The sequence below is a fragment of the Saccopteryx leptura genome, chromosome 12, assembly GCF_036850995.1.
Source record: "Saccopteryx leptura isolate mSacLep1 chromosome 12, mSacLep1_pri_phased_curated, whole genome shotgun sequence".
Lineage (NCBI taxonomy): Eukaryota > Metazoa > Chordata > Mammalia > Chiroptera > Emballonuridae > Saccopteryx > Saccopteryx leptura.
This window is the reverse complement of record NC_089514.1, coordinates 57176025-57189544: the sequence shown is the minus strand read 5'-3', so window position 1 is coordinate 57189544 and position 13520 is coordinate 57176025. Positions and strand designations below refer to the sequence as shown.

At 41.6% G+C, this 13520-nt stretch overlaps 1 protein-coding gene across 1 annotated transcript in view; it reads left to right on the top strand.

Moving 5' to 3' along the window:
• The window catches only part of LOC136383888 (uncharacterized), a 41268-nt gene extending 28422 nt beyond the window's left edge, over positions 1-12846 (top strand). The window contains exons 3-4 of the mRNA XM_066353792.1: positions 11072-11134; positions 12716-12846. Of these exons, the coding sequence (XP_066209889.1) occupies positions 11072-11134; positions 12716-12846 (194 nt within the window). The remainder of the gene's footprint in view (positions 1-11071; positions 11135-12715) is intronic.
• Positions 12847-13520: the final 674 nt, after the last annotated feature.

Genomic DNA, 13520 nt, shown 5'->3' with positions numbered 1-13520 from the left:
AGAGACACTGGCCAAGTGCATGTATGCAGGATTCTTGGAGGAATGCCTGCAAGAACCAGATGTACTTTGTGATTGAAAAGCTGTGGGACTCTGACTCTTCTTGTGTCCTTGCTCATGAAAAGAAACAGTAGACGTGCGGGGTTGGGGATGAAACGAATGGGAAAAAAGGCTTGTGTAACTTTCTAGTTGTAATTGCTGAGCTATGTTTTTTGGAACTCAATAAATATATATGCAGAGGCTCTGTTTCTCAGGGCTGATTCCGTGTGAGAGTTTCAGCTCTCTTCCCGGTGTATATAGAATCTGGTGTGTCTTTTGGCTTGCGAGTCTGAACCGTGAAGAAATTTGTAACATATACTATCTAAAGAGATAACATTAAGCTGAGATCTGAAGGGTAAACAAGTTACCAGATGCAACCTGAAAATGGCTGGAAGAGCCCTCTTGGTAGAGGGAAATCACATTCAGAGACTTTGAGGAAACCCACCGAAGGTCCATATGGTTTGAGGGCCAAGCGCCAGAGGAAGTGTGTCCAGAGAATGTCAAAAAGGAGGAAATTCAGGCAGAAATTTCAACATAGTACCAACCAGCATGAGGACTGTTAGCCCTAGCTGCCACTTTAAATGGCCATTCTGATCTATCTGAGTGTGTTTTGGGGAAGGGGCATCTTAGACGGCCAGAGTATCATGTTACCAGGGATAGACTGTGACTGTCCACATTGTTTCATAGTAACCTGACTAGAAGATTTCTCAGCTGATAAATTATTAAAAGAAAAAAGAAAAAAAAGTTTGTCTTGGTTATCCAAGCTCACTAAATTCCTGTAAACATTCAACATGTTCCAGTTTGGGACAGTATAAAAAGGTAGGATTTTATTTAGACCTATATTATTAATATTTGAAAAACAATAATATCCCCCGATATGGGTGCAGATTTGGGCTGTGAATATGTTACCTCAGATAGCACAAGGCATTTTGCAAGTGCAGTTAGTTAGGGATCCTGAGATCAGGTTTTCCAGGAGTATTCAGGTGGGCCGAATGTAATCACAAGTGTCCTTATGAAAGGGAAGCAGGGGGGTCAGAGTCAGAAAAGCAGAGGTCAGAGTCATGTGATTGCTGGCTTTGAAAAGGAAGGGGCCGCAAGCCAAGGAAGGCAGGTGGCCTACCTCCTCCAGAAGCTGGGAAAAGACGTGAAACAGATCATCCCCGAGCTTCCAGAGGAACGCAGTTCTGTAGACACCTGGATTTTAGCCCTATTTTTGAGTTTCTGATCTGCAGAACAACAAAAAAAATTTTTTAACTTTGTTGTTTTTCACTACTAAATTTGTGGTCATTCATTATAGGAGCTGTAGGAAGTTAACATGAGCTAGATATATCAATTACTTTCTGTTGGGAAAAGGGCTGTGTTAGGCTTGCTTGCTGGTTTACCAGCTCCAAGCACTTTGCTCGATTGAAGCGTGAGCACGTGGCAGCACCACGTGTGTATGGTCTGTGTAAGGCTACAGGTGCTTGTGCTCAGTGGCATATGGCAGATTACCTGCCTGCCACTGTGAGGGGCCATTTTGCTGCTTGTTTGCCTGAGAAGTGGTTTTCTCTGCCTGTTTGCTCGTCTGCCATTGCAAGAATCTATTAAACAGGAATGGCCCAATGCTTTCTGGCTCCACAGTTTCTCTGCTGTCTGCCCGAATCCAGTGTGGACCTGCCTGGCCTTGGCCACCAGGATTATATCTGGTGTAGTGGGAATGGTTTGAATCAGATTGGTATGGAGTCACCAACACCCTTGAAGGGTGGGATAGAGGAGTGGTCATTGTTCTCCAGCATATGGTTCCCCATGGCTGTTCTTTTGGGGGGCTGTGGGCTGGGTGTTTTTTTACAGCCCTGTGAGCAGAAACCGAGAGCTCTATGCAAGAGGTTATTCGAGTTCAAGACCTCCAGGATGAGCTGCAGACTGAGTAGGCACCAACAGTAGGAGGAACTATACCAGTTTCTCGGACAAGAGGCCAACTGCTTTGGAGAGCTGCAGTGTGGGATGCATGCTGAGAGCACTGGCGCACCTGGAACTTGAACGGTCGCCGAAGAAGGAATTATGGTTTCATGAGCTGCAGTTTGCCCTAGAAGCTGAAGTTGGCGCTGTCAGTTTTTGGAGAAACAACTGCAGGTTCAAGAGCTCAAGTTCCAGCTTCAGGGCGAGAGCTGGCAGCCACAGGAGTCAAAGCGGGTGCTGAAGACAGAACTACATTCTTGCCAGCATGGTGACTCTGAGTCAGTGGTTGTAGTCATTTCCAACTCTTCTGATAAGGAGGGGGTTGGGGATGAAACTGCTGTCAGCAGACTCAGACAGAGCCTGGCCACTGGTTGCCCAGAAGGTAAAAACCCAGCAGCCAAGAGTGCCTCGGGGTTAGGCACAACCCTACCTGCAGGTAGTTGAGCATTCTGTGTCCGGCCCTACACCCAGGCAGAGCTGATGGAGTTGAGGGTGAAATTCAGGCAGAAACCCATGGAGCTACTGGCATCCTGGTTACTGAGGTTGTGGGACATGGGTGTGGATGACATCATGCTCTCCGGAACAGAGATGGAGAAATTGGCCACTATTACCACGCACTCCCCCTTGAGGCAGCATCTTCAGAACTGCCATGGCAACCCAGGAAACCATACTCTATTAGAATGGGTGATGGCTGGCATTTGCACAGTCTGGCAGAATGCTGGAGACTTGCCAGGGGCAATGAGTTGGTGGCAGATATATGGAGCTGCCTCAGGTCCTTCGGGAACTAGGTATGAAGAATGCTGCTTTCAACCTGGTGTCCTGTGGGCCAGATGAGGAAGTGTTTATGGCAGGGATGAGGGACCTTCTTCTCTGTAGAGTTCAGTCAGCCCTTTTTGGGTCACTAGTGGCTATCTTGAGCCCCTGTGTGGGGCAACCCATCAACGTGGTTACATAGACGGTGGCAGATTTGGAGGAGCTAGAGACAGCACAGGACCATAAGGCTGTGAGGGCTGCTGCCTGTGGTGCCTCCTCCCCCCCCCCCCCCCCAATAAACAAGAGAAGCAGGCCTGTAAAGGCTACCCAAACACAGATGTGGGTAGATTTGATTGCAGCTGGGGCAGACAGGGAGAAATTAGATGGCAAGCCTAATAAAGTTCTTTTGGGGCTTTGGCAGCAGCTTAAACCAGAACAGAGGTTCTAGCCGCTGAGACAAATGGCTCCAGAAGCTACCAATAAAACAGTTGGTGCACAGGTGGCACGGTTACATTATATGATGGAGACCGCCAAGGGAGAGGAAGCCCACCAAGACCTGCTGTTCCAGTTTGAATAGGGAGAAGGTCTAGAGACCCATCTAATAGGGATGATTGGGGGCTGGAGGCCCCATGTGAAATTGGCAATCCACTGGTCCCCTTCTAATGTGAAGCAGGTGTTGGCATTAGAAGGTAATAGATGCTTTTTTGCAGCAGCAGTAAGAGAACTGTCAAGGTGGCACAGGCCTCAAATGTGTTTGACTCTGCCAGGCCCTGTGAGCTTGCTGAGGGGCTTGAATGGGGTTTGTGGCAATGGACAGAGCACTTATGGAAAGGTGCTGAGGCCCATTATCAAAGAGGTGTGTAGGGTGATTTGCACAAACAGCTGGGCTATGTTCTGTGGGCTGATCATTGAGCAGTGTAGTAGACTCTTGGACTGCGGCCAGAGTGGGGCACCAGCTCCCTTGCTGGATGGACATGCCACTTGTGGACAGTGTGAGAGACCCTGATGGGGGGGCGGCACCTGTGGATGCCCTCCTTCACTGGGAAGATGCTCTCTTCCCAGTGCACTAAGGACAGAGATGCACTAAGGACACTTTCCTCAGTGGACATAGCCCTGGACTATGCAGGCCCTCCCACCTACCATGAGGTAGGGGGCTAGAGGTGGGCTTCCAGTTAATTCTCTGAGCAGAGTGCTCAGGGAGACATTGTGAAGGGTTCCTTTGTAATTACTGTAATTATTGTGCAACTTGTGCTGTTGCTGTAGGCTCTGTTTATGTAAGGTACCTCATTCCTAGCACAGGGACCATCAGGATATCTGTCGCATAGATTGTGAAGTGAGCAACCCTAAAGGGGTAGAATGTTGGGAAAAACAGCTGTTAGGCTTGCTTGTTGGTTTACTGGCTGCAAGCACTTTGCTTGATTGGTGTGTGAGCATGGGGCGGCGCCACGTGTATATGGCCTATTTAAGGCTATGGGTGCTTGCCTTCAGGATTGCAGATTGTCGTGCCCCCCCCCCCCTAAAATGGTGTTAGGAACCATTTTACTATTCGTTTGCCTAAGTGGTTTTCTCTGCCTGTGTGCTTGTCTGCTATCGTGAGAATCTATTGAATGGAATGGCCCAGTGTTTTCTGACTCCACAGTTTCTCCACTGTCCGCTTCAATGGGTTTGAACCTGCGTGGCCTCCGCCACCGCGTTACACTTTCCCAAGGTCCTGTCATTAGAAGTGATGGATGATGAATCCAACCTAGATCCTCTCTGACTCCCAAATTCATACAAGACTTATGGATGCATAAGGGGAGAATAACCTATTGAGTTATTATTTCAATTAGACATTTATTCTGAAAGTATGAAATATTTGAGAATAGGATATGTCACAGTTTTTTGAGTTGGTTTTGGTATCAAGTAAATATCCCATATGTTGTAATTCCCTATGTCAGTGGTGTATAAGACCAATTGCAGTCGTGGCTGGGTAGTTCAGTTAGTTAGAACATTGTCCCAAAATGCCAAGGTTGTAGGTTCAATCCCCAGTCAAGGCACATACAAGGATCAACCAATGAATGCATAAATAAGTAGAACAACAAAATCGATGTTTCTTTCTTTCTTCCTCTCTCTCTCTAAAGATCAATTTAAAAGAATGCAACAAAGGCTAGAAGCTAATCTTGAGTGAGAAAGAATGCAGTTTCTCCAAACATTCTTTCTCCACTTCCTTCTTCGCCTGCTACTACAATTACCAGCACCTACTTACTTTCAATTGAGTGCTGTCACTTTTATCAATATAGGATGTGCTTTCCATACAGAAAGTTTATACAGCCTTTGCACTGATTAACATTTTAATAAAGACTGTTAGTACACCACATCACCATTCAGGCTTTATGGTATGTAACTGGAGTGAAAGAAAAGAATAAAAAGGAGAGAAGTTGAAAGAATGGCAGCTTCTGATACATTTCAGTCTGCTTTCTATGTAGTTTGATGAGCAGATTCAAGTCTGAAATGAGTGACAGATGTGGCTGAGTTCCTTGTGGTCCCAGGGAATTTATACAGCAGCAGTTTTTAAAAAGTAGTCCCTTTAGGGCTGTCCTGAAGTTTACTTTGAAAAACAAGGTCAGGAAACTCTTTCAGCTACCCAAGAAATAGAATGCTAGATCCTTATCCTTTCCTACTTCAGAAGAAACAGAGATGCAACATAATTGAATGACAAGATAACCTGAACATGTTTTCTTTGAACATATGTACCCTGATTTATTGATGTCACCCCATTAAAATTAATAAAAATTTATTTAAAAAAAAAACAGAAAAAAAAGGCTGATTATACAACATTTAAATATGGTTCTTAGGGAAACATACAAAGAAAATAAGCTGACATGTCCTGTTATACTCAGAGCCTATGCCGTGCTTGTCATGATCATCTTTTAAAGTTAACTGTCTATCCCCCTTTCATTTTGGTTCTAATTTTTCTAATCTCCATTTTATTGATATTATTCATGTCTTGACATCAACTATGATTGTTTTTGAAAAGAAATATAGCAGATATAAATCTAAATGAAAATATACAAATGTCTGGACCATCAGTTGCATAAAACCTGAAATTTGAAAGAGAAATAATTTTTAAAGGTAAATATTACCTTTTAGCTCACTTGGCAAATCATCTCCCTCATATTCATTAACTCTTTCGAAATCTCATTCTTTTTTTTGGCAATCAAAAACTGATCAACCTTTGTCTTCCATGAGATTCTTGTGGAATCCATGCTGATTTGTTCAGGACTGCCTTAGGTAAACCACACTACACTTACAGCTCTGCCTTATGTCAGACGTTGTCAATGGCAGGTGCAAGGATTACAAAGATTGGGGGGGAAGGGCCCCTGACTCTGATCTAGTTTGTCATCCATTGAATCCATTTCTCCTTCTTCATGACCCATTTTCAGCCCTATCTCTGATTTGTTTTATTTACATCATAATTTTTATCAGGTTCCTTGTGAATGTCTTCCTGGTTTCTGCGCTGAATGCGCAAAAGACAAATACTAATTAAGTGAGCAGTAATCTAGAAAGTACCTGATGGTGGAGAATGCAAGTGCATTTCTCTCAGCCTTAGAGGGGAAAACAAGAAAGGGGCAGAAATGAAGAGGAGAAGTTATTAATTTGTAATGCTTGAATTTAGGTCATGATATATTATCTATTTTATATATGCTGATTTGTTTTCTAATATATTGTTTAGAATTTTTCCATTTATGATCATTAGTACATTGGCCCAAAATTTTCATTTCCAGTAATGTCTTTGTGGGATTTTTAAGTCAAGGTTATGCCTGCCTCACAGAATGAGACTGTTTTCTCTTTTTCTATTCTCTGTAAAAGGTTGAGTAAAATACATGATACTGTTCCTTGAATTTTTGCTAGAATTCACCAGAGAACCCCCAGGACCTGGAGTTGTATTTCTATGTTTATTGTTTGAGGTTAAATTATTTAATTTTATATACATTTAAAATAGTATTAAACTTTTATCCTTATGGTATGACCTTTTAAAGAAAACAATTTCGTTTGAAATAATTGCATTAAATATAACACATATGTTATGGTTTTATAGTAATATAAACACCAGGAAATTGACATTGGAACAATGTGTGTGTGTAATTATTTTATCAAATGTGTACATTTGTGTAATCGTAGCTGCAGGTAAGGTACACAGATATTGCATTACCACAAAGAGTGCCCTTATGCTACCCTTTCTGTAGTTAACGCCCATTCTCCTTCCCTCTCTCACCATCCCTAACCCCTGGCAACCACTAATCTGTTTTTCATCTCTATAGCTTTGTCATTTTGAGAAAGTTATACAAATGGAACTATAAAGTATGTAATATTTTGCGATTGGTTTATTTCACTCACAGTGCTGTTGATATCCACCCAAGTTGTGTATCAAAAGTTCATGCCTTTTTATTACTGATAGTATTTCAGGGTTCTGATGTATCAGTTTATTTAATCCCCTATTGAGAGACATTATAAATAAAACTTCTATGGATATTCATATACAGGGTTTTTGTGTGATTGTAAGTTTTCATTTCTCTGGGATAAATGTCCAGGTGTGCAATTGCTGGCTTGTATGTTAAGTATATATTTAGTTTCCCAAGAATTTGTTGAACTATTTTCCAGAGTTGTATCATGTTACATTCCCACCAGCAATGTATGGGAAATCTAGTTTCTCCACTTAACTCCCCAGCATTTGGTATTGTTGATTTTCAAATTTTGGTTATTTTAATTATGGTCACGATTTGCATTTTCTTGATGGTTTAGAGATGTTGAGCATATTTTCATGTTTATTTGCCATTTGTGTATCCTCTCAGTGAAGTAACTCTTCAGTGTACCTATCCATTTTCTAATTGGATTTTTTGGGAGTATTTTTACTACTGAGTTTTGGTAGTTATGTATATATTCTAAATATAGCTAGTTGTCAGATATTGTGGCCATGACATGGAAACAACCAAAAAGCCCGTCAATAGATGACTGGATAAAGAAGATGTGGCACATATACACTATGGAATACTACTCAGCCATAAGAAATGATGACATCGGAACATTTACAGCAAAATGGTGGGATCTTGATAACATGATACAAAGCGAAATAAGTAAATCAGAAAAAACCAGGAACTGCATTATTCCATACGTAGGTGGGACATAAAAGTGAAACTAAGAGACATTGATAAGAGTGTGGTGGTTACGGGGGGGGGGGGGGGGGGGGGGGGGAATGGGAGAGGGAAAGGGGGAGGGGGAGGGGCACAAAAAAAACAAGATAGAAGGTGACAGAGGACAATCTGACTTTGGATGATGGGTATGCAACATAATTGAACGACAAGATAACCTGGACTTGTTATCTTTGAATATATGTATCCTGATTTATTGATGTCACCCCATTAAAAAAATAAAAATATTATAAAAAAAAAAAAGATATTGTGATTTACATTTCATTTTTTTTTTACCCAGTCTGTACTTTTATTTTCATCATCATAACAGAATCTTTTTTAGAGTAAAAGTTTATAATTTTAATCAAGTTCTATTTATCATATTTTCCTTTTTGGAATCATATTTTGGTGTTTAGTTTAAGCACTCTTTACAAGGATCACCTAGCTCCTGAAGACTTTCTTTTTTATTCCTAAAGGTTTTATATTTTACATTTAAATCTATTATCCATGTGGAGTTAAATTTTGAATACAGTATGAGGCCTGGTCAAGGTTCTTTTCTATTTTCTTTTTGGCCCATGGATATCCAATTAACTTCAGAGTGTGTGTGTGTGTGTGTGTGTGTAATCTTCTGGATATTAAACCTTTATCCAATAAAGTTTATCAGATACATGATTAGCAAATATTTTCTCCCATTCTGTTGATATCACTCTCTTTACTGCTGTCCTTTGATACAGACAAGTCTTTGCTTCTCATGAAGTCCAGTTTATCCATTGTTAGTTTTGTTGTTTGGGCTTTTGGTGCCACATCTAATAATCCATTGCCAGAGCCAAGTAGTGAAGATTTACCCATATTTTTCTTCTAAATGTTTTATAGTTTTAGCTCTTACATTTATGTTCTTGGTCCATGTTTTATTGGAATGAAATAAATATAATGTAACATTGATCACTTTAGCTGTTGTTCAGTATTCAGGTCCACGGCATTAAGTACATTCACACTGTTGAGCAACCATCACCACTACTCATTTACAGAACACTTTCCTCTTTCTGAACTGAAACTCTATACCCATTAAACATTAACTCCTCATTTCATCTTCTTCTACCACCTGACAACCAATGCCCTACTTTTTGTCTCTGTGAATTTAACTCCACTGGGTACTTTTTATAAGTAGAATAATTCAATATTTGTTGTTTTGTTCCTGGCTTATTTCACTTAGTGTAATGTCCTCAAGGTTCATCCATGTAGTAGCATGTGTTAGAATTTCCCTTTTTAAAGGCTGAATATATTCCGTTGCATGTATATATCACATTTTTTTTTTTTTCTGAAGCTGGAAACAGGGAGAGACAGTCAGACAGATTCCCGCATGCGCCCGACCGGGATCCACCCGGCACGCCCACCAGGGGCGACGCTCTGCCCACCAAGGGGCGATGCTCTGCCCATCCTGGGGGTTGCCATGTTGCGACCAGAGCCACTCTAGCGCCTGAGGCAGAGGCCACAGAGCCATCCCCAGCGCCCGGGCCATCTTTGCTCCAATGGAGCCTTGGCTGCGGGAGGGGAAGAGAGAGACAGAGAGGAAAGCGCGGCGGAGGGGTGGAGAAGCAAATGGGCGCTTCTCCTGTGTGCCCTGGCCAGGAATCAAACCCGGGTCCTCCGCACGCTAGGCCGACGCTCTACCACTGAGCCAACCGGCCAGGGCTATATCACATTTTCTTTATCCATTCATCCACTGATGGCCATGTGGGGTTTCACCTTTTGGGTATTGTGAATAATGCTATAAATATTTACAAATATCTTTATTTTGTTGCCTGTGCCTTGGATATCATATCTAAGAAAGCACTGTCAAGTTCAATGTCATAAAGATTTCCCTTATGTTTACTTCTAAGTGTTTTGTAGAATTAGTTATAAACTTAAGGTTTTTATCCATTTTGAGATAAAGGTTAAACTTTATTCTTTTGCAAGTCAATATCCAGTTTTGCCCCCCAAAAATTGTTGAAAAGACTGTTCTTTCCACATTTAGTGGTCTTAGCATCCTTGTCAAAAATCATTTGCCCATATGTATGAAGGTTTACTTCTGGACGCTCCATTTTATTTCATTCATCTCTATGTCTATAATTAAGTTATTCCTACACAGTTCTCATTACTGTAGCTTTGTAGTTACGTTTAGAAATGTGAAACTGTGTGTCCTCCAAATTTATTATTATTATTTTTAATCATGACTGTTTTGGCTGTTCAGTGTCCCTGAGATTTCATGTAAATTTTTAATGTCTTGATTTTTTTTTTTTTTTGTATTTTTCCGAAGCTGGAAATGGGGAGAGACAGTCAGACAGACAGACTCCCGCATGCGCCTGACCGGATCCACCCGGCACGCCCACCGGGGGCGATGCTCTGCCCACCAGGGGGCGATGCTCTGCCCCTCCGGGGCGTTGCTCTGTCGCGACCAGAGCCACTCCAGCGCCTGGGGCAGAGGCCGAGGAGCCATCCCCAGCACCCGGGCCATCTTTGCTCCAATGGAGCCTCGCTGTGGGAGGGGAAGAGAGACAGAGAGGAGGGAGAGGGGGAGGGGTGGAGAAGCAGATGGGTGCTTCTCCTGTGTGCCCTGGCCGGGAATCGAACCCGGGACCCCTTGCATGCCAGGCCGACACTCTACCACTGAGCCAACCGGTCAGGGCCTGAGATTTCATGTAAATTTGAAGATGAGTTTTTCTATTTCTGCAAGAAGTTTCTTGGGATTTTGATAGAAATTGCATTTAAAGTATAGATCACATTGGCTAGTATTGATATCTTAACAATATTGTCTTCCAGTCCATGAAGATGAAATGCCTTTTCATTTATTTATGCCTTTTTAAATTTCTTTCAGCAAATTTGTACAAATCTTTCACCTCTTTGGCAAAGCTTATTCCTAAATATTTTATTCTTTTTTATGTTATTTTAAATGGAAGTGATTTCTTAATTTCATTTTTTTATTGCAACTGATTTTTATGTGTTGGTATTTTATTCTGCAACTCTTCTAAATTCTTTTATTCTAACATTTTTCATTTTTTCCTTTTTATTTATAATTCCTATGTACATATGAGTCCTTTTGAATGCCCTAATTTCTCAAAGAAATTCTCTTCTGACTTTTTCTCCCAGTCTTTAGCTGATCTGTTGCACTTCTCAACCATGATCTTTTTTATGGGCAGATGCAGACTGTTTGCCTTATCAACCAAAGTTAATGAGCTGTGCTTGCTGTTCTTCTAGCCTAGGTAAGTTTCCAATTATGTGAAACTGACAAGCATTTTGCCTCAATCCTTCCGGTATCCTCCAGACAAGTTAGAACAGACTATACAATAATTGTTGAATAAGGTCAGCTCTGCTCGCTCAGAACCAGGGACTAAGGTCCCATCTGGAAACAATACTACTGAGCTGGGGAGGGTGGGGGGAAGGGCAAGTAAAAGTATCACAAAGCTTTCCTATTGATTTTAAGTTGTCCTTTTCTTAATTTAGCATTTGTTTGGTTGTTGTACACTTTTGATTATTTTGAAGAGTTCTGACAAGGTTGGATATAATCATTTGTTTGATTTTTAATGGTGGAAAGGAACTTAGAGCCACCTGCTCTGCCATTTTGATTTTACTCCCTGAAGTGACCTTTTTTTTTTTTTTTTTTAAATCTCTTTAATGATGTTTTTGCTGCCTGACCAGGCAGTGGTACCATGGATAAAGTGTCAGCCTAGGATGCTAAGGACCCAGGTTCAAAGCTCCAAGGTCACCAGCTCGAGCATAGGCTCATTTGGCTTGAGAACAGTCTCACCAGCTTGAACCCAGGGTCACTGGCTTGAGGGTAGGATCATCCACATGACCCCATGGTTGCTGGCTTGAAGCCTAAGGTCGCTGGCTTGAGCAAGGAGTCACTAGCTCCCCTGGAGCCCTGGTCAAGACACATATCAGAAAGCAATCAGTGAACAACTAAGGAGCTGCAACTAAGAGTTTATGCTTCTCATCTCTCTTCCTCCTGTCTGTCTGTCCCTGCTGTTCCCCTCTCTCTCATTCGCTAAAAAATTTAAAATAAATAAAAAAATAAATAATAATAATGCCTTTTTTCTTAAGATCTGTTTATCAGATATCATTACAGGTAAGCCAACTAATAGTAGTATAATCATGGAGTAACTTTTTCTACCTTTCTGAATCTGTTAGTTTAACATGATTCTTATGAATGGTATACAGTTGAGACTTTTGAAATCCAATCTGACAATTTTTGTCTTAACTAAAACATTAACTCCTTTACATAGAATGTAAATGATTAAATATTTGATTTTGAATATACAGTCTTTTGGGGGCTTTCTAATTGAAACTTATCTTCATTATTTCTTTTTTTTTCCTTTTGTTGCCTTAGTATATGATACAACATGGTTGAACCTTGAAAGCATTATACTCATCGGCCCCAGGCACTGAGGATAGCTCTGTGGGGCTTCTGCCTCAGGTGTTAAAAATGCCTTGAACGCGAGCATGGCCCCAGATGGGCAGAGCATCGGCCCCAGATGGGGGTTGCTGGGTAAATCTCGGTCAGAGCACATGCAGAAGTATGTCTATCTCCCCTCCTCTCACTTGGAAAAGAAGGGGAAAAAATAGGCAAATCCTTAGGGACAGAAAATAGATTTGTGGTTGCCAGGGACTGGGAGGAGAGTGGAATGGTGAATGACTGCTAATGTGTATAGGGTTTATTTTTGACATGATACATATGTTCTGGATTTATATAGTGCTGATCGTTGTTCAACTCTGTGAATATATTTTTTAACTATTGAATTGTATAATTAAAAGGGTAAATTTTATGGTATGTATATTTGTAGGGTTAAGGCTGGACATGGCACTTCCGTACCTCCTGGCTGGCAGGCAGTTCAGGGCCTGGGCCCATTCACTCTTGAATGTGCATCGTGTCCTGACAAGGAACAAACAGACCTTGGAGGTTTCTGTTCCCTGACTCCCAGCACAAGCACTTCCTGCCCTTGGCTTTGTGCCACTATCCTCTATCAGAGGTCCCCAAACTTTTTACACGGAGGCCAGTTCACTGTCCCTCAGACTGTTGGAGGGCTGCCACATACAGTGCTCCTCTCACTGACCACCAATGAAAGAGGTGCCCCTTCCAGAAGTGTGGCCGGGGCCAGATAAATGGCCTCAAGGGGCCACATGCAGCCCGTGGGCTGTAGTTTGGGGATGCCTGCCTGCTTCCTCAGCCAGAATGCCTGGGGCCAGTTGCTGGCCCACAGCTCCACCCACCCCCAGGTGGGGCCTTCTTGTTTGTAAGTAATAAAGGCTGCATCTGCTACATCTGGTCTTCTTTGTGGTGGCTTTTTCTTTTCTTCAGAATATCTGTGAGACAGGTAGACATATGTGGTCTTGAACTCCTGCTTTATAATATTACATGTCAATTATTTTAAATTAAAAAATGACTGATTATTTAACATAATTATCTGCACAATTTTTGTTTCTTTTTCTTCTTACATCCCTATTTTTGAGTTTTAAAATACACAATAATAAGAAAATTTAAATTGGCTAATTATCAAACCACATTTATAAATAATCTGATTTATAGGAAGATGAAGTTCCAATAGCAAACTCCTCTTTTGTAGGAAGGAGGAAAAAAATATTTTTTTA